Source organism: Miniopterus schreibersii (assembly GCF_964146895.1).
Source record: "Miniopterus schreibersii genome assembly, chromosome: 7".
NCBI classification, from domain to species: Eukaryota; Metazoa; Chordata; class Mammalia; order Chiroptera; family Miniopteridae; genus Miniopterus; species Miniopterus schreibersii.
In genome coordinates this window covers 30744693-30771498 of record NC_138108.1, presented here as the reverse complement: position 1 = coordinate 30771498, position 26806 = coordinate 30744693, and the positions used below count along the sequence as shown (strand labels likewise).

The following is a 26806-nucleotide window of genomic DNA, read 5'->3' as shown; positions in this document are numbered from 1 at the left end:
AGGGTTCAGGAGGGGGCGCTGCGCCCGCGACGCGCTCACTGCCGAGGCGGCGGGGGGCCCGCACCCCCTAAGGCGAGCGCCCTACGGCCGCAGCCGGGTGAGCGGCGGGCGCCCGGCGTTCCCACCGGGACAGCGCGGCCCGGCTTCACCCCCGCCCCCCCCCCCCCCCGCCAACCCCCATCCCCCAACAGGGCACAGGCAGGGAGCAGGATTTCAACTGCGACCTCGCGGGCAGCTACAGGGGCAAAAGCGGCGCCTCGGGCGGCTCCGGAGCCGCTTCTTGCCCGCACTCCCCCGAATGACCACGCTCCGCTTGTGACGTCCCGACGCCCGGCTGCTGCGGGCGCGGGATGGCCGGTCCGCCCCGGAGCCTCGACGCGTCCCCGCAGGGCCCCCGCGCGCGCCGGGGGGCGGGCGGCCCGGCGGAGGCCGAGGGAGCAGCCCGGGCCCGGCGGGAGCGCCCCGGCCGCGCCTGCCCCGGTGACCGCGCCGCGCTCCCGGCGCCCTGCGCCGGCCTCCGTGCCCCGCGTTCCCCCTCCCCGCCCCCGCCCCTTCCGTTTCTGGAGGCGGAGGCTGCGGCGACCTCGGCGCTCGCATCCCGGCGTAGGTGAGACGCTTCCTCCCCGCGCCCCGCGCCCCGCCCCGCCCCGCGGGTCCCCGGTCCCGGCGCGGCACCGCTCCCGATCGCCGCCCCGGACGGCGGGTGAGTAAATCTGGGCCTCGGGACGCCTGGCGCTCCGCCCGGCCCGTGATGACCGCGCTCGGCGGCGGCGAGGCTACCGGCCCGGCCCGCCCGGCGCCGCCGCGGCCGGAGCGCGGGCCTGGCCCCTGGCCCCGCGGCCACCGCCCGAGAGCGGTGGAGGGGGAGAAAGACGGGCAAACTACTTTTGTTGTTCACCGATCCTTAGCGCTTCTTGGGCGAAGAGGCTGACCTGACAGTTGCCGAGAGCGGTGACCTGGGTTCAACAGGTAGATGGCGTAGCCGTCAAGCGCCCGGGGGCTCCGCGTTGCAAGATGCTTCTGCGGGGTCCGCAGCTCCCGCCCGCCGCTGCTGACCTACCGCTGCGCGGGCGGGAGACAGACACGGTGGGACTGTACTTAGAAAAGCCTTCACCGCCTTGCTTTTAATTCTCTGCATTTTGAAAGGCGGTTTTGTGAGATGTGCATCGTTGGTGTGAGCAGAGAAGGAGGTGGGAGAAAATATTTAACCTGGATTTGGACGAATCATGGATACTGTTAGGCACCAAGTCTCTAGATTATTTAATAAATCCATGAGGAATACATTAAAAACAATCAAGGTGTATATTTTAGAGATTTCCAGTTTTAAAGCTAATTTTAAAGCTGGTTTTAAAGCAGAATAACCTGACATTTGCCCACTGTGTGAATGACATTTCACTGCAAAAGAACAGTGGGGAAAGGCCGTATGGACATTCCACTGAACGGCATCCCGCATGTTGAATAAAGCAATTTTTTGGCCCCTTTTTCTGTGATGCCTAGCTTTGTAACCAAAGAAATTGATAAGGATCGGCCCTGCTCAGTGTGACAATAGTCTAATGATGAAAATAATCCACTGCACTGCTGTGGACTGGTGACCTCATTTTCACTTTTCTAAATGGGGACTATAAGGGAAAAAATAAAGGCAATGGAAGAGTTGATTTTTTTCAATGCAGATATTTGCATTTTTACTTAGAACCTGCTTTACTTTTAAGCTTTTGTCAATTTTTATACTACTCTTGAAGTTAGTTCTTAGTCATGAAGAGGATTATATAATATGCATAAAGTTACACTTTACTTTTTGCCTAGGATAAGCTACCATTTCTTTGCAAGCTTTTGGACTAAACCACCACTTGCTTGGAAATTGCAGCTTGGACTCAGGCCATTTAATGTGAAATATCTTATTACAGATTTAAACTAAAGCTACACTTGGGGTAGTCCTGAAAACATAACAAAAAGAAAATATGCCTTATTTGACATAATAAGACCTGTGGAAAAAAGTTATAAACATTTATTATATATGTATTTCCCCTTTTATTTGTCTCCAATAACAATTAGAAAATGTCTTATTCTCTTTCATCTTCTAGATAAGTTGCCTAAAAGGTAATTTATTAAAGTGATTAATAAAAACAAGTGTCTTCTTCATTTATTAAAGGTGAGGATGGTCTACGTGAGAACTTTTTCTGGATATGCATCCTGACAAATGTCCTTGTTAAAGTAGAGGGTGGGGCAAAAGTAGGTTTACAATTGTGAGTACGAGAAACACAGAGTTTATTCTTGTATTATTATTTATTAATTATTGCATTATTTTCCATATGACTGTAAACCTATTTTTGCCCCACTCCGTGTTTTGAATCTTGTGATGAAGCTAATAAAACGTTCTCTGATTTTTTGTTTTTCAGTTTAGAGTTTAGAAATAAAAGCAGAGTTGACAACACTTTGCTTCCCATCTCTCCTGATTAGTGTAGTGTTTCCCAAGCTTACCTAATTTTATAATTTACCTGGTGGTGGATAATAGTGGCTTAAAAAGACTCCCAGGTGGCAACTTGGGATTTCCTGAATCAAAATTTCTAAGGGAAAGGCAAGAATTAAAATAGGCCCAGATGATAACATTTTAAAAGGGCAGACCAAAACAAACACAAAAGGCAAGATTTCAAAACACAGGTGGAAAAGAACTGTTGCTGGAATAAATAGCTGACGTAACCTGTTAGCATTCCTGTACATAAAATGTTTTTAAATGGGAACTATGGTTTTACTAATGTGATAATGTCACCCATTTAGAGAATCTGAAGCTTTTATATCCTTTTGTAGTGAGAACTTCTGGTGATGGAGCTTAGCAAACATTTTTGCATGTTTAGTCTCTTTTATGTGTATGCAGTGTTAATTCAAGTTTTTTAATGTTCTGAGAGCATTTTATTAAAGGATTTTTAATGCAGATTACTGTGACTAGTAAGCCATAGCAAAATACTGTGCCTGATCATTTCTTTCATATAGCACATTTATTTGTTACCTCTTCTTTGTTTGTATTTAGGAAAGATAAATGTGCAAACTTTTTTTCATGTTTCTAAGCCATTTATTTAATAACCAAATTTCTAGTCATTCAGGATGCAGAATGTATATAACATGCTTCCTGTCTGTTCAGTGACTCACATGGACCTGGAGAATCATAACGATTTTCTTTTTTTTGTTCCAGAATTTTTATTGATTGATTGATTGATTTCTGAGAGAGAGAGAGGAAGGAAGGGAGGAAAAAAGGGAGAGGGAGAGAAAATCAATTTGCTGTTCCTCTTATTTATGCATTTATTGGCTGATTCATGTATGTGCCCTGAATGGGGATGGAACCTCAACCTTGGCTAATCCGGATGACAATCCAACCAACTGAGCTACCAAGCCGGGGCCCATAACAGTTTTCAATATATTTACTGTAATGTCTCCCTGCTCAAATTTTCTTTTAGCAATAGCGGTCTTGGATTTTGATGACAATCGCACTCATAAAACCCACATCTTCATGCAGCATAAAGTTTATTAGGCTCCAAGAAAAACTATAGAACAGGAATAACAACGCAGCTGAGGTCTCAGACTCCCAGTCATAGTGTCTGATGCCCTTTCATACTTGGGGTATGAGACCCGAGGCTAAGTGGAAACGGACAATCTCTGTTTAGGAAAGTCATCAGCTCTAGGATTACTTTAGCTTTTGTATCACTGGCCATCCTCACGTAAACATGACTACTAGGCAGTCTCCAACTGCAGCTGACTCTTACCAATACTGATTATTCAGTACTTGAAAAACAATGACAATAATGAGGTACTGGTGCTTGGTTTGGCATATTATCCTCAATCAGATTCTGATTTATCTTGGAATAAGGCATACTTTAAAAATAGGTATATTAATTCTGTGACTTAGTGTTGCAAGAAAGATTCGGCCAAAGGTAAATAGTCTCGTGTCCCTGCAACTAGAAGAAAGGCCAGACTTACCTAACCCTTACTTCCTGTTTCTCTCCAATATTTTTGCTACTTTTCCTCCATCTTTTTCTTATAATTTTTAATACAGAGACTTCTACAATATTTGTTGCACAAAAATAGACATACTAAAACCTCAAAGCATCAACAAGTACCAGGACCTCTATTATTCAGTGAACAGTTGTGGGGAAAAATCACATTAACTTTGGTTATACCCCTTTACAACTTTCCAATATTTCTCTACCACTAGGAGAACCTGGTAGAGCTCTAGGAGGTAAAGCTCACAAAAAAGTGGGCGTTCATGGAGCTTTACACTCTGAGTTGATTCATCAGTTTACAGTTCAGGCTTTCCTACCCTGATACTGGTTTCCACAGAGGTTTCTGCTAGGATCATCATTATCAAGCGATGCTGGCTGATATTTTTCTTCCAAACCATTCAAAGAAACTTCTTGGGTAAATCTTATAGTCAGCTTCATTCAAATACCCTTCCAGCAGAAAACATATCCAGGGATTTCTTCTAGCAGTGTCTGTGGATTAGCACTACATCTGACTCAAGGTGGCTTAGTTTTTATATCCTTAGTTATAGGAGTTCCATTTAGCTAGTCTTCAGCTGGCTCTCCAAGTTGATTGTTCTCTAATTTAGTTGTAATTTTGATGTGATCATGGGAGGAGGCAGCACAGCACTTACCTACTCTGCCGTCTTGATTGGAACTCAACAAGTATGCAAATTTTTGATAATTTGTTCATAGCTTTTATTAAAATGACCCGACCTCATCCAAAAAAGGAAAAAAAACCCTTTATTTGGGTATAGAACATGGTCAATTGTATATAAAAACAACTTAACAAAATAGAGTATTAAACATCTATAAAAGAATTTGTTAAGATAAATTACTACAATGGAAAGTGTCAATTTCCTTTCCTTCTCTTTCCATTCTTTTTCTTTCTTTTTTTTTTGAGGTGGGTGAGGAAGATTGTCTGCTTGCTTGTTTTGATTTTTAATCAACTAAAGACTTAAAATCTCCTAAATTACCCACTTTTAAATTAATGTAAATATTTGCTAATTTAATGCATAGATACTTACACTTGTCCTTTTCTTTACAGAGTGATGGTGGTAGGTTTCCCTTAATGCTAATGAAAGTTATAATATATATCAAAGGAGTTAAATTCAAATGACCAAAAGAAACTGTACTTTTAATATTGCTTAAGGAAAACCTTATTTAAAGTGATCATAATTTTTCATTATCAGTATTTTTAAAATAGGATCTGACCTTCTAACTTCTAGGAAACCCCTCTAGTTAATTCCTGGAAATTTGCAAGAACCCCATATACTTGCAGTTTGATCTGGGAATAATCTAAGGTATGTTTTAAAAATGTGGCTAATTGTAAGCTTCATGAATATCAAAGAATGAGGAAAACAGAAATAAGAATAGGGCCAAGAATGTAAAAATTAACCAGCTTAGACATTTTATGTATGGTTGCAGGATCTGCAAGAATGCAGAAGTATTTAGAATGTTGGTATTTATATGTTGGTGTGGCTTTAATGAGCCATTTATATCTTTTTAGTACTTTGACCCATTTATATCTTTGTCATACTTTGACCTCTTTCAAGTAAAAGGTACTATAAGTATTACTTTATCAGTTTGTGTTCCTTTAAAGGTAAATGCTACATTCAGTATTCGTTTTTATTCTACTCAACATTTGTATATATTTGTTAAAAAGAAGCATTTGCCTCTACAAAGTAGAAGTAGAATGATGAGATGTTCTGCTAACCCCAGTCTGCCAAAATGATACATGATGTGATCTATGACTTCTGCTTTCTTGCTATAATATTTGGAGAATATATTTTAGATCATATAATTTATCATTACTGAAATAAATGATAATAAAAGAACTCCTTTGAGTCATGTTTTCTAACAGTTATAATCCTAAAATTTGCATAATAAATAATCCCTTACAGATTAATTTTGGTGCAAGAAAATCCTTTTAAACATATCTCTCTAATGTAATGAAAATCAATCCATATACAGAACTTCCACGATGAGTCATGAAGAGATGGAAAAATGTGTATCCTGTTCTCAAGCAACTTGAAATCTATTAGAGAACCATGGTGCCAAGGAGTGGCTTGGGGGAGGGGGTTTAGGCCCTCCTCACAATGTTCATGAACCCCTCTACCGACACCCACACTCAAAGCACTGTATATAAACATACAACCTAAGTAAAACCCAGTGTGGTTGCTATGAAAAATCAACTTTAAGACAAATAGCCTAGTGTCTTATTTCAATCTAATTTTCATGCCCTTACCGTAACCTCTTTTCCCCCTCATTCAATCAACCAATATGCTCTTGTTAGGTAGATGATAAGTATCAATATCAAAAGCTTTTAAAATGTGCATTTTTTTGAACTTGCGATTTTGTTTGCATTTTATTCTTTAAAAAATTATAGTAAAATTAAAAAAAATTATAGTAAAATTTATATAACATAAAATTTATCATTTGAACCAATTTTATGGGTACAAGTCAGTGGTATTAAGTACTTTTCCATTGTCATGTAGCTATCACCACTACCCATCTCCCGCACTTTCCCTTCATCCCAAACTGAAACTCTGTACACGTTAAACAAGAACTCCCTCTACTCTCCCACAGCCCCTGTAACCACCATTCTCCTTCCTGTGTCGATGAATTTAAGTATTTTGGGTACCTCATACAAGTGGAATCATATATTTGTTCTTTTGAGTCTGGCTTACTCACTATTAGCATAATGTTTTCACCCTTAGCACATGTTGTAGCATGTGTCAGAATGTCATTCCTTCTTACAGCTGTATGATATTCCCTAAGCTCTTTTGTATGGAAAGTAGAGACCGAAACAAGGAAGTTTTGAACTGGAACAGACCATAGAAATCTCATCCAACCTCTGTGCCCCCTCCTTTCTTATCTTTTTTTTATGTTTACAAAAATGAGGAAAATAAGGCCCTGAAAGCTTGAGTCATGTGGCCAAGGTTTCACACCTGGTTGGTTAAAGGCAGCTCTCCTATGGCCTAAACGGGAGCTCTGTCTACCACACACCCATGTGGCCCATACACACAATGAAAGGCAAGTGCTAAGTGAGTTGGTGTCGAAAGTAAGTGTTGCAAGAGTTCAGATGGAAAGATAAATTGATCTGGTAATCTCCCTTAATGACTGAAACATGTTTTACTAAAAAAAACACCATTCAAAATGGGCTTGAGGATTAATAAGATTCTAGAATCTGATTAATAGTGATCAAAACTATAAACTACTCAATGCAAAAGATTTTTTTTACAAGCCATACGTGTGTGTCTTTTCTTTTTGCCTTGAATTATGCTAATTTGTATTTTAAAAAATATTCTTTTCTACAGTTCAGATAATTACACTGAATCTGCTTTTTATTTTATTCTACGTGATTTCAGACTTCATTTGTGACACCACAATTGTTCTAAAAACATCTCTTAGCATACAAAAGTTTAAGCATATAGTTGGAGAACAGCAGATAAAAAACTACCTGAATAGAGTTTCTGTTTAATGAAAATGTTCTAACTATGGAGAAGAAAGGCAAAAAGGGTCATTATCAAATTTAAAAGTATTTTTAAATGGAATGCTTTTTCATAATTTTCAAATGAGTTCTGAGAAGTCTTTAAAATGCATATTTTATACAAGTATTATGCTAGTGTAGAATATTTATTACGTATATCAACTTACCTTTCTTCAGCATTTAATTTTTGTTACAAATATGGCAATATAAGTTGAGCCTTAGCTGACCAAGGCCATCATTCTTAGTTGCAGTAGCTATAGGGTTCCCTGTTCTGCTCCTAAGTAACCAATGAGAGACAGAGCTGACTGTTGCACCTAGTGTTTCCTTACAATTTCAGATGACATTCCCTGTTTTTCAACCTAGATCTACTAAATCAATATCTCCAGGGGAAAAGCCCAAAAATCTATATGCTTAACAAGCATTCCAATTAATTCTTGATGTCACTAATTTGGAAAACGCTGCTTCAGCACAAGCTTGCATTTACAAACTGCCAGTGCAGCCTTTGAGAACAGAAGACATCTTTGTGGTCTCTTGCTTTGAGCAGCATCAGTGAGCAAATATGTGGGCTAACGTGGTCCATTTGTAGCCTTAGTAGAACTAGGGTGAAGCAAACTGATAGGCTTAGAAATTGCGTGTATGTCAACACTATTTGAAGGTTAGGAATGGGGAAGGGAGGAATGTTAAGGTTAAATAGATGGATTTACATATTCCATATTTAATGTCTTTTCTAACAAAACCAAATTAAACTTACTATTTTAATCAACTAAATTAATCTTGTAACGATAGTTCACCTCTAAATGACAGAGAATAATTTCAGAATCTGACTCGTGCTTTAAAAAAATGTGGTTCAGTTGCTAGTCATCTACAGAGTATAGGTAGACTTTTCAATGAATAAATATGGGCCCACATGCTTAACGTCACCTGGGAAATGCTGATAAAATCCAAGTACGATAAATAATATGATGAAGATGAAGTCTGTATTTACAAAGCTAGGAGGAAATTCATCAGCCAAGATTGAACACCTCTGAGGTATGTGCTAAGACTCATAAGAAACCACACACAGTTAATGTACACTGTGTTGGGGAGCTGGAGTAGAGATGCGGCCTGCCTTGGTTCTCCCGTGGCCCAGGTGCTCAGGATGAAGGAGGGTCAGGAATGGCTCCTGGAGGAGCCAGCTGTTGAACTGACTCGCCTCTCTATGCACGTGAGCATGTGCACACACACGCATGCACTTGCATGTGCTCATACGTACAATACTCTCTTTAAAAAACTTTTTATTAAATTAAAAATACAGAAAAGTATGCAAGTCCTAAATGTATAGCTTGATGAATTTACAGTCAACCCGCCCATATAGCCATCACTCAGATCCAGAATACAGGGTGGGGCAAAAGTAGGTTGACAGTTGTGAGTATGAGGAACAGTTTATTCTTGTATTATTTATTAATTATTGTATTATTTTCCATACGAGCAACTGTCAACCTACTTTTGGCCCACCCTGTATTATCAGTGCCTAAAAACTTCCCTCATATTCCCCATCAATAACCCTTCCTTCTTCTCTGAGGATAACCATCATTGTGACTTCTAACACCTTAAGTTAGTTTTGCTTGTTTTTGAATGTCAAATAAATTAAATTGCACAGCACATTTCTTTCGGCAGCATGTTTTTTGTGAGATTCGTCCACAAGTGTTGCCTATAGCAGTAATTATTTCATTTTCACTGCTTGTGTAGTATTTTAATATGTAAATATGCCACAGTTAATTCCGTTTTATTATTGATGGTTATTTGGATTATTCCTAGTGTTAGGTTATTGCAAATTATGCTGCTTATAAATACCCTGTACTTGTTTTTTCATGTATATATCCATATATACCCAATTTCTGTTGGGTACATATCTACAAGGGAAATTGCTGGATCATAGGTTATGCTTATATTCAACAAATTACAAATAATTTTCCAAAATGCGTGTAACAGTTTTACTCACCCCAGCAGTGTATCCTCACTCAAACTTGAAATTCTCAGCTTTTAATTGTAGCTATTTCACTGCAATGGTATTGTGATTTTAAGTCGCATTATCCTGATTACTAATGAGGTAGACTATCTTTCCATATGTTTATTGGTCATTTGAATACCTCATTTATGAAGTATTTTATTCGAGCTTCTTGCCCTTGAACTGCTTCGGGAGGGTAAGCAGACATGAGGCACAGAAGGCAGAAGGAAGGCAAGTCACCCAGGTGGAACAGCATGTGCAAATTAATGGTCTGCACAGAGTGTGAGGGTAAATGGACAGATAGTGGGAAATCAGCTACTAAAATGCTACATTTAATCAGAGCCTCTGATGTGATGACAGCGATATTACACAGATCGAAGTAAAATAACATCAAAAAAGTACAGTCAGCCCCATACTGTCCTACTCACGGATTCTGAGAAATGTTTGGCAGTCAAATATCTGACAGCTGAACAAGGTTTATACACTGGAAGGACAGTTTCATTTCCAATGAGCTAAAAGATAGCATTTCAAATCCCTAGTGAGGCTTATGGTAGTTTCCCTCTGGCCAGGTAACCAGGTGGGCGGATGAGCATCTCATAGGGATGTCATGGGAAGCTTCTGTTAGCAAGTTGCACTTCACCCATCCCTGGTTGCTCCGGAAGCTGAGCAAATTGAACCCCCCACATATTTTATATGTGCCCACTTATGTTCCCCTTCCCTTCTGCTGAGCAGCCTGCATCGTTTAAACTACTCCCTAAATCAGCCCTAAGAATGGAGCGAAAGGGAGGGAGACCGACACACTACGATGGCAGCGTGAGCTAAATAGAGCCTTGAGCCAGCCCCTCAGCATGTGCCCACCTGAGACTCCTGGTGAGAGGTCACCACAAACACCTTCTTGTAAAACTCCCAGGTATTTCATGGGAATCCGGCCTTTTCTCCCAACAGCAATAACTGTCAGACAGGGCCACCATACAATAGCTTCAAATGGCCACTCCTTAGAGAGTAAATGAAAGACTGGCATTCAGGATGCGAATGGGGGTGGGGGTGGGGGGGTGGAGTCTCTGTATACTAGGCCAAAATGCAGGCTCTGCAGAAGTAGTGGGTTATCGTCAGGAAGAAGGGAATGTCAGTGGAAATGCCTTGACCCACTTGCCTATTATTAGACAGCAGCTCTGTTTTGTTGAGGGTGCTTATCTGTATCGTCACACTTTTGTCACAGTGAACAACAGAGGGGCATGGCCAGCTTCTGGTATAACCGGGCTCTTCACACAGCACTGGACACCCCCGGCCCTAGAATCTCCACAAAATATCCTGACAAAATATCCCCTTAGCAGAGCCCCCACAGATGGCTTACCACGAAGCCAGGGTAGTCTTGCAGCTTCCAGGAGCCAAGTTTCCATCCAGACGCCCAGAAACTGAGGTAATCAGATCTGGCCTGCATAAAGGAACTTTATTCCGGGTCATTCAGAGAATCACAAGTAGTTCCCAGCCTTTTTGGATTTAATGGACTAGTAAATATTCAAAAGAGATTTCAGTGACCCATATAAAGTTGCCGACCTCTTGTTTTCTCAAGTAAGGACATGTGACTGGGGTTTCTGTGAAGTTGAGTTTAATAGTTGCAGCTGTCATTTGTTTTCTGCTATACACAAAGCTCTGTGCTGGGTCCTTTTCCAGAAAAATCTCATTTGATCCTCAGTGTCTCTGCAAGGTATGTATTATCTTCATATTACAGATGAGAAGAGGCTCAAAGAGGGAAAATAAGTTACCTGATGCCACACAGCTAGTTAATGGCAGAGCCAGGTTTTGAGCCCAGGTTTATCTGATTCCAAGGCCTCTGCCTTTGCCACTATACTGTTTATCACAGCTGAAGTCTGTGTAAACTCTTCAGATATGATTTTTAAACCTCTGGTGTTCTGATGATAGAATGGTCAGAAATCAAAAGATTTCTGTGCCTCGGTTTCTTTATCTATAAAATGGAGAGAATAGTACCTTTTTCCTGGGGTTGTGTGAGAATTAAATGAGTTAATATATGTAAAGTTCTTAGAAGGATATAGCAAGCACCTAATAAATGTTAGCTATTAATATTTTAACTTGGTCTTGTCTCTGTACATAGATAAGTGATAGCAGAACCATTTGACCTACATGGTTCCACCAAGATATCTGCCACCAAGTGCCAACCCCCACTCCCAAAATTGCCAGCACAGTGTTAAATTAGAATAAGCAACCAGAAGAACAGTAGCTATTAAATCTCAGTGTTTAGCATCATGTAGACACTGACAAAAACACAGATTTCTGGGCCCTGTATCCAGAGATTCTGATTCACTAAGTTGGGCTGGAGCCCAGGAATCTGTCTTTTTTCCCCCAAATCCTCACCCGAGGGTATGTTTTTATTGAGTTTTTTTAGAGAGATGAAAAAGGAGGGAGGGATAGTGTGTGTGGGGGGGGGCAAGGGAGATGGGAGGGGGGGAGAGAGAGAGAGAGAGAGATGGAGAGGGAAACATTGATCGGTTGCATCCCTTACAGGCCCTGACTGGGGATTGAACCCGAAACCTGGGTATGTTCCCTTACTGGGAATCGAACCTTCCACCTTTTGGTGCTTGGGACGACACTCCAACCCACTTAGCCACACTGGCTAGGGCCAGGAATCTGTCTTTTTAGTAAGCACTTTGGGTATTCTGACACCCATGATTCTCAGAACACCCATTAAAAAAATACCGATCGAAAGGAGTTCTATATTCAAAGCTATTAAATTATGGTATATGTCACAACTCACTAATCATGAGTCCATAATAATTTTTATTCTAAATTATTTGAAATGTTTAAATAAAATTTAGATCAATAATGAGTGTGTAAAATTGCTTTTAAAAATCATCTAAAAGATAATTTCCACAAGTATTAATAGGAGCTACTGGTAAACCTGCAGAAATTCTGTGTTGTATATAGTCCTCAGTTTCTCTGTAGACAATCTCAAGGTGAGTCATTCAAGGTGAGGATGAATTGTTCAGTATTCTCAGGGCTGTAGCCTGCCTGAGTAAGCTGAGTTGAGGACAGATGAAGAGATAGATACAAAGTATAAAGAAGCTGCTTACGGAGCACAAAGAATGGTTAGATTCCTTTAGAGGAAATGGTCTGGTCAGTCAGAAAGTAGCAGGCTAGCTGTGCAAATTAATTAGTAAGCCTTGCATGTAGATGCTAATAGCTATGAGAGGGTTTTTTTTAGGGAGCTGGATACCCAGAGAAAGGGAGCTAGCTGAAGAAATGCTGGGTTGTTTAGGATGAGGTTCGTATAAGATGGCTGGAGAAAACTTAGTTTCAAGCTGACACTGGGCGTTGACAAAATACAATAGTGTTACCTAGGGTCAGAATAAAGAGTGATTAAGGTTGAACTCCAGGATAACTTTGGAACTGAAAACCCTGATTACTGTGTCATGACAAATTCCTAAAATTCCTAAGATCTGTGTACCTATTAATTACAGGACTGCAGTCTAAAGCTGGCATTTCTTTCCCAGTGGTCAAGCTGCTGTGTGAGGGAGTGGGTGGGTGGGTGGTTCCCGGAGCTTGAAGCTGTGTGCCGAGCTCACCTGAGTGTTCTCAGTGCTACAGGAAGTTTCTTGGGCTATTCAATGGTGTTTCTTTTAGAAAAAAAATTAATTGGTTTTAACAAAGTTGAGTAAAATAGATAATACTGATACGGTTTATCTAGAAAACTTTCAAATTGGACTCCTTAAAATCTTCAGGCTGCCTTTAAGATAAAAAGCTATTTAGAGAACTTGTTTCATTGTTTCTTTTCCCGGTACAGTATTTATATTAATCTCAGAAAATTTACTAAGAAATCAAAGTTATCAAAGTTATTGAATTTATACTCTTGGGACTTGTATATTCTACTAAGATATGTATGTATCTCTGTGTGTATATTATATAACTTATAATTTATAGCATACAAATGGCAAATTATTTCCAAGTCAGAGTGCCTCAGCCATATAACTGTAACTGTTTTTCTTAGTGTTTAGGTTCAAGTAAACCAAAGTGAATTTTTGAACATATTACTCATTCCTGAAAGAAAGGGCAGTTAGTAGACAGGTGTTTTTGTTTCATTTTTAACTCATTCTCTCTACCACCTGACTTTTTTTGTGTTATTACCATAGTATCACTTTGTTTGGACAGCTGTATCCAGGAGTTGAGGAATTCTTGTCTTTTATGTTTAAATGTCCCAGGATTTTAAAATGTCATTTTTCATTATGAAAGTAGCATACCGTATATTTATTGTAGAATATTTGAAAATTATAGAAAAGCGTGATGGAAAAAAGTCACCCACAATTCCAGTACTCAGTGGTAACTACCATTAAATATCTATTTAACTACCATTAAAACATTACTTACTAGTCTTTTAATCTCTCTTTTTCTCTCTGTATGTATGGATATATTGGATATATTACTTATACATGTCTTTGTGTATATATCCATATAAACACAAAATGGTAACATATATATGTGTATATATATATAGAGAGAGAGAGAGAGAGTCATAGGTTGTTTTTCCACTTAACATTATAGCACTCACATATCTCCATATTAAATATCCTTCAAAAACATGAGTAAGGACCACATAGTAGTCTATCTTACATTTAACCAATATTTAAGGTTCTTTTCAACTTTTTGCTACTGTAAATAATATTATTTCTTCTTGCACAGAAATATTTTAACTCTGACTTTTTTAACAGAGATTCAGGCAGAACTAGAGTTACTGGCTGCTAAGGTAGTGACATCTCTGGGGAACTTGATGCATTTTTCTCAAATCAGATCGCCCTTCGGAAACCCACTTGTCTGCAAGCCCATTACAGAGCAGCAGCAGCGGCTTCACCACGCTTTCTCCGAGAATGAATGTTAACTTCAAACACAGCTTTGTCCACTTCATAGAGAAGGATGTTGCATTGCTTGTATTCACTTTCCTTTTGTTACTTTGGAGGTTGGACATATTTTCTCATGGTGGTTGACCCATAATCTTAAGAATATTGCATATTTTTCAGCAAACTTGCTTAATTCAAACCAGCTAAGACAATTGACGGTTAACTTCATTGCATTGACAACTTCATTGTGATACTAGTTCTCAGCCTCCCAAAATCTATTAAGGGAGCTTTAGAAAAAAGAAGTTTAGTGTTTATTATGATAATAAAGAACGTGGGCTACTGCTGAGCCGCGCCGGTTAGTCTTGTGTAACCCTGAGGACGTTATTTAACCTCTCTCAACTCCAGTTTCCTTGACTTTAAGACAGGACTGATAATCCCCACCATAATTCTCACAATAACGAGGTAGCAGTTATTAAAGCTTTCAATAAAATGTAGTTACTACTGAAAGATGAGAACTGTTTCTCTCCCAATTAGGCAACAGGCCTATCAAGGTGTGATGGCCTATTCTTAGAAGCCAGAACGTTTCAAGTCCCAACAACTTGCATGTTTTACTTCATGTTATTAATTAAACTGTTTCTGACTAGGAGAGCAGCACAGACAGTGCGATTTTTTTATGGGGGTGGGGGAGCTGGCTGGGCGATTACTTGGGCTGCTGGCGCATGAGTGGCCTCACTCTTGCGGGACAGCAGTGCTTAGTGTTCTAGGAAGTTGCCCCAGAACGGACAGGATAAATCCCCTCCCGCTCCCCCCCCCCCAGCAAAGGAAAGCACGCTGCTGCCGGGACCCGCCGCCGGGCCGTGCGGTCGCGCTGCGGCCGAGTGCCGCTCGCCTTTCGGCACCGGGCTGTGTGCTCGCCCGTCCGCCTGCGGGGGGATTTATAAATACAACGCAGATTCTCATCCAGAGACTTTCTTTCGCCGAGAAGTCAATTCTTTGCCTAATGGATTTTTGAGACTATGACTATTTCTTAAAGATTTAAAAAAATAAATTTCAAATTTCGGGTGATGTCCAGGCTGCCGCGCCGACGGTGTGGCGGTGATCCACGGGGCGGAGCCAGAGTAGGTTTCCAGATGCGGGGGTGCGAAGCGGGGTGCGGCGCGTGTCACCGTTAATCACTGTGCTCGTTTCCCCAGAACAGCTGTAAACCCGCGTCTGCCCCCCGCCCCGTGACCTCGACGTGGGCCCCGAGCTGCGTTCTCTGCCCCGCTCCGGCCCCTCCCGGCCGGCGGCGCGACGCGGGCCCGCGATGGCCGCGGTGCTGCGCGAGCTGCTGCGCGCGGCCGAGCGGGCGGCCGACATCGCCCGCGCCTGCCGGCAGCAGGACGCGCTCTTCCGGCTGCTGGTGCAGGAGAAGACCGGCGCCGACAAGAACAAGAAGTTCGCGCTCGACTTCAAGACCCTGGCGGACGTCCTGGTGCAGGAAGTCATAAAGCAGAACATGGACAGCAAGGTGAGAGGGCGCAGCCCAGGCCCTGCCAAGCGCTGCCCTGGTGGCGCTGCTGCGGCGGGAGCGGCGCGCTTCCCCTCCCCGGAGCGCAGCGCGGGCTCCCCCGAGCGAGCAGCTGGGGGGGGGGGGCGGTGCTGGAGGCTCCGCGGCGGCGGGAGCGGCGCGCTTCCCCTCCCCGGAGCGCAGCGCGGGCTCCCCCGAGCGAGCAGCTGGGGGGGGGCGGTGCTGGTGGCTCCGCGGCGGCGGGAGCGGCGCGCTTCCCCTCCCCGGAGCGCAGCCCGGGCTCCCCCGAGCGAGCAGCTGGGGGGGGGGGGCGGTGCTGGAGGCTCCGCTGCGGCGGGAGCGGCGCGCTTCCCCTCCCCAGAGCGCAGCCCGGGCTCCCCCGAGCGAGCAGCTGGGGGGGGGGGGGCGGTGCTGTACCCCCTTGTGGCCACTGCAGCACCGCCAAAGTGCTCACTGCAGAAACGTGTAAAAGCACAGAAAAGCAGAGGAGGGAATAAAAACCAATCGCGATTCTAATAGCTAGAGAGAAGCATTTTGGGAGAGAGCTTCCCATTGATTGAGTTTCTTTTTAATAAATAGTAGGCATTCTCTGGAAATTAAACAAATATAAGGATCCTCTTAATCCCACCACTAGAGAAAACCACAGCTCTGTTTGGTTAAGGATTGTTAGAATGTTGTCCTTCTATGTGCATATGTGTGCGTGGCACATATAATTTATTTCAATAGAAATGAGAAAATACTGTTTTATAACTTCTTAAAAAATATGATATATGAAATCCCACCTTTTTGACATAATCGTCTAATGGTTGCCTTGGTTGTGGGCTTGTAGAGTTCTGGAGATTTAAAATCCTCCTTTATTCTAATAGAAAAAAATTATTTATAACTAACAATGATTGTGACTCTAGATATCTTAAGCTGATTGGGGGTAACTGTATCCATAAATAGTAATAACAAACAACAGTAGCAGACACTTATAAATGCTTACTGTGTGTCACCCACTGTCCTAACAGCTTACTTAACTTTTCAATTCTTATAACAGTTTTATGAAGATTAATCCTATGTAATGGGTGAGAAAAGACTGGCACAGAGAGGTTAAGTAACTTGCCTGAGGTTATACAGCAAGTGAATGGCAGAGCCAGTTTTGAACACAGGCAAGTTGGCTCTAGAATCTGTGCTCTTCGCAATAATATATGGCCCTTTATATGATCTAATAAATATATATATATTAGATTTAGGACTATAGAGCTTTATGACAAAAGGCACTATGAAATATTAGAATAGTTTTCTATGAAATTCTCAAAATATTAGGAATCAATAAGAATCCTTTAAGTGAATTCCTGACCACAGGCAGAAAGAGAGAATGAACCACTCTTTGAAATCTCTACAAACTATACTTTTTCGTGCCCTATAATGTATGGCTCCAGTATACTAAATGAAGCAAGTTTATTCTTTGTTACTGATCAAGATAGTTGGTTGCAAGGGATGGTTGAGCAGCTGGAGTAGAAATGTACCAACATTAATTTTTATGGGCTAATATTTACCCCACAGCATTATAACAAGTCAGGCAATTGTTCATTGATGAAGTACATGCCAGGACTTCTAAACAAATAAATGTTCAGTTTTGACTATATGAAATATCTTTGTTTCATGACTTATATCCTCTAGCCTCAGAAACAGGTCCCCAAGCGGGCTTGGGAACTGAGCTTCAGCCCTCGAATAGGCTTACTCCCAGCCCTGTTGACTCTCACTGTTTGTCAAAATTGAACAAATAACAAGTGGTTGTGGGCATTGTTCGAGCTATTGGCCATCTGCGAGTGACTGGGTTCAAATATTTGAAGCATTTCCTTGCTTTTGTTCCCTGAAACATCACACAGATCATAATTCAGCACATATTTTGAGAAAAATTATCTTTTCTATAGAGAAGGTCAGAAGCAAAATGTATCTGAAAGCTTCCTGGTCATATAAAGATGAGAGAAGACTCTCACTTAGCTCCACTTTTTTCATTCTATATGGATGCATAAATTATTGATCAATAAAATATTTCCCTTCTATTTTTGCTATATCACTTTCCTACCCTGAAGGTGAATGATACCTCCAACAGGTGCAGAAAACACACCTGAAAATGAAAACAAAATAATATTATTTTCTAATCCCTTCTATCTAGTCTCAAGTAATAATTTTAATACTTGATCAATAATATTAACTTGTATAAGCTACTAGGGTGCTACTTAAGAGCAACAGTTAAAATATTTCCTTTGAAAACATCCTAATTCTATGGTCCTCAAGTAGATAGATGAAGTTTCTAGAAATACTTCTGCAAACTCAACAGGACATAAAGAAGCCAGACTTCTGCCATGATTTGAACTTTTTTATAAGGGCAAAGGAGCAGGAAAATACTAGAAAATTAAGTACTGAACCAAGTTGACTTCATTTTTTTGTGCTGAGATTGATTTCTAAAATTGTAAATTTCTAACTTTCATATTTAATTGTGCCATTTTATTTGAAATATAAAATGGAAATCTGTTCAGGATTGAACATGTATATATATGGTTGTTGTTTTTATTGTTATTGTTATGGTTTGCTGTATAATCTCAATCATTCAGTTTCCAGGCTTGGGAAAAAGAATTTTTGGAGAAGAATCCAATGAGTTCACTAATGATTTGGGTAAGTATATGAATCTTAATGTATTTTTGTAACTTAATTATCACATACTATTCTAATTTCAACTTGCATTATAAAGTAAATGGATGTTTGGAAGCCTTTCATGTAAACGACAATATATTTGAATGTTAAGCTTCATTCTCTACCTCAGAACATGAGGCCATTTAACTTAGGGAAATGTGGTATCTTGGAGTTATTTAGCAAATCCACATGTATTATTATAGACATAAATCTGTAACATTTAAATAATGTATGACTTAACTATTCAGAAAGTTGCATGGTCCTTTGGGAATCTAATGGAGGTTACAGGTGCCCCAGAAAGATGTACTTCTACACAACTGTGCAGATAATTTCAGGTCCAAGGTGTAAACCCATCTGTGGACCTGCTGGGGAGTCCATGGACCTTGGCTGAGAATGTAGAGGATGCCCTGCCCCTAAATACTGTGTGATCTTGAACAAATCACCTCAATTCTCTCTGGTCTCAGAACCTCTGTAAAGGGAGTTGGACTAATTTAAAATGTTACTTTGAATACCAAGTTTTAAGTCTTACTTAATTAGTTTCCTGTGTGCCAGATTCTCCTTTGATGGGACTCCATGTTCCCTGCGGCATAGAGAAAAATATCAAAATCTCCATCCGATTCTTTTCAGAGAAATAAATTATTTTTAGCTTGAGCTTTTTGTTTGCTCAAGGTAGAAAATTAAAATAGTAATCTTGTGACAAAAAGTTAAACATCTAGAGGCACATTTACTAAGGAAAAAACTAATTTCTGGATTAACTCTGGAAAAATTTTTTGTCTCTACGGGCTATGTGTTAAGATGCAGTTAGTTCTGTGACAGGTCATGGAAGGCTGTAGGACAAAGTTTGGGTTTTCCTCCTGTGATGAGAATTCACTGGAGAATTTTAAGCAAAGGAGTGATGTGACTTGTTCCTTTGAATGATCCCAAGACTCTACTGAGCCCAGAGTAGATGCTTAATAAGTGGCAGTGATTAATATTATTACTCCTCAACTTAATAGCCTAATTTACTTTGAATTTAACTGAAGTGAATGTTTCTTGCTGATTCACAGTCATCATTGTAATAGATTTCTACTACGCTTCCCAAACTTTAATGATTGTATGAATCACCTGGGGATTTTGTAGGTCTGGGATGGGGCCTGAAGTTCTGAATTTCTTTTTTATTTTTAAAATAACTTTATATTTTATTTTTCAATTACAGTTTACATTCAATATTATTTTTTATTAGTTTCAGGTGTACAGCATAATGGTTAGACAATCATATATTTCACAAAGTGTTTCCCCTGATATTTTCAGTACCCACCTGGAACCATACATGGTTATCTCAATATTAACTGTATTCCCTACTCTGTGCTTTACATCCCGTGACTATTTCAAAACTACCAATTATTATGAAGGTGTGAATTTCTAACAAGCCCCCAGGTGGTGCAGATGCTGCTGGTCCTCGGAATGGCTCAGGCAGCTAGGAGTACTTGTCTATATACCGAAAAGGCCGCAAACTGCCGTGTTTTCTTAATATTTAAAAGTTTATGTTCTTCATTGCTGTCACTTTTTGTTGTTAATTTGCCAGCCTCTTTCCTCACTTTTGTTGGGAGCTCGGACCACATTTATGAGGGTCTCGGAAGCCTGTGTAACGTGATGGCGAAGCACCTGATGTGGCAAACTGTGGTTTCATCTAGAGAAACAGCTTTGCTTACACCCTGGTTTCAGGTGTTTCACAGAGGAGAGCTAGTCTATGTATGACATTTAGAGTCACATAGTTTTATGACATTTAAAGATTGGTACACTCCATCTTAGTACTGAACTGAGAGTAAACAACTTTTCATTAAAAGCAGCAGCATAGAAGAGGGAGAGGCACTTTGGAGTATTGACAAAAACACCATTCTTTTCAACGACATATTCAAACACAACAGGGTCACCTGTGTATATTAAAAGTCAAAAGGCAAAAAACATATATAAAGTATTGATTATCAAGGACTCAGGATTCAGGGGTTCTTAACTGGTCCATGGGGCCCCTTCAGCTGGATACAGAATTGTGTGCATGTGCCCATGTGGGCATTTTTCTGGGGAGAAGGTGTAATTCCTGGATTCCCATCCCTCGCTGTTCATATTAAGTACATGAGTGACCACCAGGATCTGTGACTTTATGACTGCCCCCCCCCCCCCATGTGATTGTGGCCGCCAGCCGGGTCAGGAACCACTGATACAGATGTTGCTCTCACCGCATCTAGGTGCACAGCTTTTGCTCTTCCCCACCCGTCTGTTGTCCTTTCTCCCCTGACAGTCTTGAAATGTAATGACTTTTAGTTTGTCTTTACTCTAGGGGAAAAGATTATCTTGAGACTGTGTTCAACAGAGGAAGAAACAGTGGAGCTTCTTAGCAAAGTCCTTAATGGTAACAAGTTGGCCTCCGAAGCATTAGCCAAGGTCGTTCATCAGGATGTTACCTTTACTGACCCGACTTTGGATTCAGTAGAGATCACTATTCCACAGGACACTTTGGGAATCTGGGTGGATCCTATAGGTAAGTAGAGGATAGTGTGTTTGCTTTTATTCATTTGTTCTTATTAGTAATCCTTTTCTTTGGGGTATATTGAGTATAGTTTAATTCTCCTGGAAGTTTAAAAATTTTTTAAGTTTTAAAATGATTAATGAAGAATTGTGGGTGTGTTATGACGTGTTAACTCACTCAATGTTGGCAGACAGCTGCTGGCATGTACATCTCTTCAGAAGAAACCTAGCTCCTCAGCTGCTTTTTCACAGGAGCCCCATTAATTTTTTCCTTTTGTGCCACTATAATTGTCTCTTCCCTCCTAATTTGAGTGACCAAAAAAAGGGGGGGAATTTCACCTTGGACAGATTTTCTGGGCTTTTCCATCCCATTGGACTTGTCCTCTGACTAGTAAGCAGTCTAAAAAACTCCCACTAGTTGTCCTGAGTTACTAGCTTTTACACGCTTTTGACGTGAACATTTGAGTGCTTATCGTATGCAAGGTGCTGTGCTAGATGCCACCGGAACCAGACGTGTCCTCTCCCTTCAAGTTGCCATATAATCAGGAAAATGAAAAACAAGTAGCTTGAAAGCAAAGTATAAGAGGTCCAACAACTAGTCAGTACAAGTGACACCCAAAGGTGAAACTGATGGTTACTTAGTCCGTTTAGGCTGCTGTAACAAACAGCATAGATTGGGTTGCTTATAAACCACAGAAATGTATTTCTCACAGTTTTGGAAGCTGGAAGTGAAGTCAAGGTGTCAATATGGTTGGGGAGGGCTGTCTTCCTGATTCATAACCAGCACCATGGCCTCATAAGGTAGAAGGGACTAAGGATCTCTCGCAGCCTCTTTAATAGACACTAATCCCATTCATGACAGTTCCACCTTCATGACTTAAACACTACCAAAGTCCCCACTTACTAATACCATCCCTTTTGGGGGTTAGAACTTGGGGGAGACACAAACATTCAGACCATAGCAGTTATTAAGTTAGAAGAAAGAAATGGTATAGGACAGAGTTTAGAGATGTATTCATCATTATTTTCTAATGATTATTACCTGAATCCTAACAAATTTGCTGCATTTTCAGATTCAACGTATCAGTACATAAAAGGTTCAGCTGACGTTAAATCCAACCACGGAATCTTCCCCAGTGGACTTCAGTGTGTCACCATTTTAATTGGTGTCTATGATGTACAGACAGGGGTGCCCCTGATGGGAGTCATCAACCAGCCTTTCGTATCACAAGACCTAAACACCCTCAGGTAAAAGATAAACACTTCTGGTACATTATGGTTTTTAGAATTTACAACCTTAGTTTTGCTTATGGTCGAGATGATCACTCCATGTGGCATTCCTATGACTCCATATATTGGGATGTTCCCACTAAAAGTCTGCTTGTTTGAATTAATGTTCTTTAATTTGGCCTAATTTTACTGGCGTAATTGTGTCTGGGCCTGGGTCCATGCTGGTAGAAACTTTGAAAAGAAATGGTATCTTGGAGAAATCACTGTTTAGCATTTGGAATATAGCCACCCTGTTCCCCATAGCTAGAATCCATTCAGGACCAGATTAATAGAACAGTGGTAACACTGTCCCTAGCACACTTGGAGTAAGATAGATGCTATCACTATATAGCCAGTTGAACTTTTATACAATTGTAGAAGAAATTCGAAGCAAAATGTGAAAATTATCCAATGAAAAGAATAGCTGTGGCCAGAATTAGAACCTGACCCTGGGGTGCCGTCCCTGTAAATGTGTCAGCCCCCTCCCTCTTTGCCCTCCCACGGACTCCTGTGCGGAGCATGGAGGGAGCCAGTGGCCTGTGCTTTGGGATTGACTCCAGGGCATGGAAGAGTCCAAGGGGAAGCAAGCAGCTTTCCTCCTGTGGTTTCAGGTTTTTAATTGAAGTAGGTCATATTGTTTTATGTGTATAGGACTATGTATTTTTTTTTATTGAACTTTGAGTTGCTTCAGGCAACTAAGAATTGTTTGCTCTTTAATAGTGTTGAACTACACCTCTGAGATTATGACATTTTTCCTTTAACCCCGCCTTCTTCCAAACCAAAAATGTGTTTGTTATCTTGAAAGGTCATTAAGAAATGTAAAAGAGGTGGCGCTGGATGCAGACCTAATCATGGCATAGAAATGTTGACAGAGTCGTTGGTGGCACAGATTGTGGAGTGATGCTTAGCTTCTTACACTCACATTCTCTAAGGCTCAGTGTCCTCTTCTGTCAATAGAGTAAGTCACCCAACATAGACAGTAAATTAAACATTGAGAAATGATAGGTACTATTATTATTTTTGTTGCCCCCCCCAAAAAATGAGTCCATCTTTCTTGGTGTTAAAGTTGAAGTGGAGCTTGTGGATAAGACAATGGAAAGGATTTTCCAGGTGAAGAAAAACTTACAAGGATCGTAAACGACTTGCAGGTTGAAAAGACAGGTTATCTATCTGTTCATCTTTTCCCCTATTAAACTTGAAATGCCAAAGTGGCCATAAAAGTTTGCCGTGTTCCTAGAGCCCAGAAGTCCCACAAATGTTTTAGCCTTGCCCTAGACTGAGGTGACGATGCCAAAAACCTGAAAGTATTCCTAATCTGCAACAACGCAGGCGGCTGCACGCCAAGCAGTAACTTCTAGAAATGAGTTAGCTACTTGATATCTCTTTCTAGGCTTAAGGGCATTGAGACTCATTACACTAAATATTTTTTTCACATCATGAAGCTGGAAAGCAACACTAAAAAACAAGTGTGATAACCTACCTCCACAAACTGAAAGTTCTCTTCTGCAGGTGGAAAGGCCAGTGCTACTGGGGCCTGTCTTACATGGGCACCAACATCCATTCGCTCCAGCCCCCCGTCTCTAAAAGAAACGGCAGCGAACCTCGGAGCCCACGGACTGAAAACCCTGGCTCCGGGGCCGACTTCTCTCACCACTTTTCAGCTGTCATCAGCACAAGCGAAAAGGAGCCCATCAAAGCCGCACTGTCTCGAGTCTGCGGAGATCGCATATTCCGGGCCGCCGGGGCTGGCTACAAGAGCCTGTGTGTCATCCAGGGCCTTGTTGATGTTTACATCTTTTCAGAAGACACCACGTTCAAGTGGGACTCCTGTGCCGCTCATGCCATCCTCAGGGCCATGGGTGGGGGGATGGTGGACTTCAAAGCATGCTTGGCTAGAAACCCGGCAACGGGGCTCGACTGGCCACAGCTGGTGTACCACGTGGAAAACGAAGGCACCAGCGGCGTGGATCGCTGGGCCAACAAGGGCGGGCTGATCGCCTACCGATCGAGCGAGCAGCTGGAGGCGTTCCTGAGCCGCCTCACCCAGAGCCTGGCGCCTGTGGACGCACACACGTAGACCAGTCTTTTCCTCGGCCCACTTACACACCAGACTGTGACGCTGTCTCCCACGTCTGTCGTGTGAAGATAGCTTTGTCCCATGGGTGGTCAGCGTTCATCTCCCTCGTCTGAGGAGTATTTTTCCATTACGTGTTCGTAATAATGTTAACTTCAGTAAATAAACGACACTCATGCAGCAATCGATGTGTGAAATTCTCACAGTGAATATTGTGCTATTAGTGTTGCCTGAAGCATTTCAATAATGTACTGAAGAGGAGGAAAACCTGCCCAGTTAGTAAGCTCCTCTAAACGCCTAAGTAATAAGTGGGATGTTTCGGAAATAGTGGGGAGAGCACAAGAGCGGGTTGTGCTTGCATTTTGTTTCCTGGCTTCAAGGGAAAAAGTCTGCAGCTTTAGCCTTTGGCAGAACATTTAGAACCGTGAATTTGACACCTGATTTAGCCAAGTTCATGTACTTTCAACAGTATTCTTGCATTATAAGAATTAAAGCCTAGAGCCTCCGACCCCCCCCCCATGCGCGCACACACACACACACACACACACACACACACTCTCACACCCTCTTTTACATGCACATACTCTCTCTAATACTCATACATATGCACATACCCTCCCTCTCTCTACTTCTCTCTCACTAATTCTCTCCATTCACACTCCATTTTGGTAGGTAAGGTGGAATGGGACAGAGTACAGGTTTCTGCATGTGTACTACACCTTAGAAACCAGAGGTGGTCACAGGACTGGGGCTGCTCCTAGAGCTCTTCAGTGCCCCGAGGAACCATGTCATCCTCTCCCCACCCCTCACCCACACACGTATCTGGCACCAGAGCACAGTCCTGGAGAAAGTGGGAGGACAGCCTTGATTCATCCTGCACACACACGATGACCCACATCAGCCCTCTGCTCAGCTCTGGACAACACCACCTCCCCCAGTGACAGGAGGTATTTCCTTAACTAAAAATTAGACATGGATCTTGGGGGGAAAACACACACACACACACACACACACACACACGTACATTTCAATATACAGGGCCCTTGCTCTCCTAGCATCCCTTCCTGAGTGTCCTCGCTTGCTGTTCATTCCGCAGCCCTGGCAGGGGGCGCTGCTGCCATCTAGAGGCATCAGATCTCAGCCCTGCGTTCTTTCACCCTGCGCCCTCTGGGGGTCAGAGTTTATTTCTGCAGCATTTTTTTTTTTTTTTTTACAATTACAAACGAATAAAATAACAACTCTTTCCGATAGTATTTTGTTGCATACAGCAGATTCAACAATTTATTTGGTAATAGGGTTATAATTTTTAAAGCCAGAATTGTGCTTTGTGATTGACTGTGGATCGTGACCCGCCCTGCAGGCGATCCAGACTTGCACTGCCCAAGTGGCATCCACTAGCCTCAGGTGGCCACTGAGCGCCTGAAATGTCACTAGTCTGAACTGAGATGTGCTGTAAGTGGAAATATATACTGTATTTTATGAAAAATAAAATGCAATTCATTATAGAGATCTCTATAACTCAGTTTTTACAGTGGGATAATAGTTTTAAATTTTGGAATAAAGTACCTTAACTTGCAACTTGATGATGTTATAGCAAAGAAATAGTTCACTAATGTACAAAGTTCATTAATAAAAGTAATTAATAAATATTTAATAATAGTTTTATTTTCTAGGCCCTACCTGTAAGTTACTCATTTATATTTTGTTATCCTGTTTCTCGCATTTCCCATGCCATAACTACTCATTTATTCCTTCTTTCAAGCAGTCATATACTAACTGCTTGTATCTTCACTGACTTAAAATCTGTCAAAAGTAACATGACTGCAGGAAAATTCTTGTCTGCTGTTTTGTTTCATAGGCCAAAGTGAACCACGAATGAAACCTGACATATACCTTACCACCAAGCAAAGAGTAAAAATTGGTGTAAGGGACAGAGCTTGGGCTTTGGAATAAACAGACCTGGGTTCGCTGCCACCTATGATGTGATCTTAAGCTCGAGACTAAGCCATGTAATGTCTTCGGATCCCAGTTTATTCACCTGGCAGAAGGATCTATGCCATCTCTCAAGAGTACTGTTAGAAGCAATGAAACAATGTATGTAAAACATCTCTAACGTAGGAGATGCTCAATAAGACACGGCTACTAATGCTTTTATTATTCATGTATAATGCAGTCAACCTAAACGGTATCAGGAAATAAGAATGTGACAAAATAAATTGAGACCTTACTTTACTCATTCACCAATTCAGACAGTTTGTTAATAGCCTTAATTCTTTTATAGTAATATAACATAATATTATATTAACAAACATATATTGAGCCCTATACTCCAAGGGCTGTGTTTGACATTTACTTGCATTATTTTACTTAAAATAATGAGCAAAATTTGTGTATCCCCAGCTGCCACAGCATAAACTGTCTTTTCCTCTGAC

At 41.4% G+C, this 26806-nt stretch overlaps 1 protein-coding gene across 5 annotated transcripts; it reads left to right on the top strand.

Annotated features, from left to right (window-relative positions):
• Positions 1-26015, top strand: INPP1 (inositol polyphosphate-1-phosphatase). Of its 5 annotated transcripts, none has more exons than XM_081142380.1 (6): positions 1-97; positions 15533-15844; positions 18448-18508; positions 20844-21044; positions 22105-22279; positions 23810-26015. In XM_081142380.1, exons 2-6 carry the CDS (start codon positions 15641-15643, stop codon positions 24375-24377), a joined length of 1209 nt encoding a protein of 402 aa, XP_080998506.1. In that variant the 5' UTR covers positions 1-97; positions 15533-15640; the 3' UTR covers positions 24378-26015. The 5 variants fall into 5 exon arrangements, with proteins under 5 accessions (XP_080998506.1, XP_080998503.1, XP_080998502.1 ...); XM_081142377.1 differs by lacking the exon at positions 1-97 and adding an exon at positions 563-703; XM_081142376.1 differs by lacking the exon at positions 1-97 and adding an exon at positions 563-703 and having other exon boundaries at positions 15528-15844.
• Positions 26016-26806: the final 791 nt, after the last annotated feature.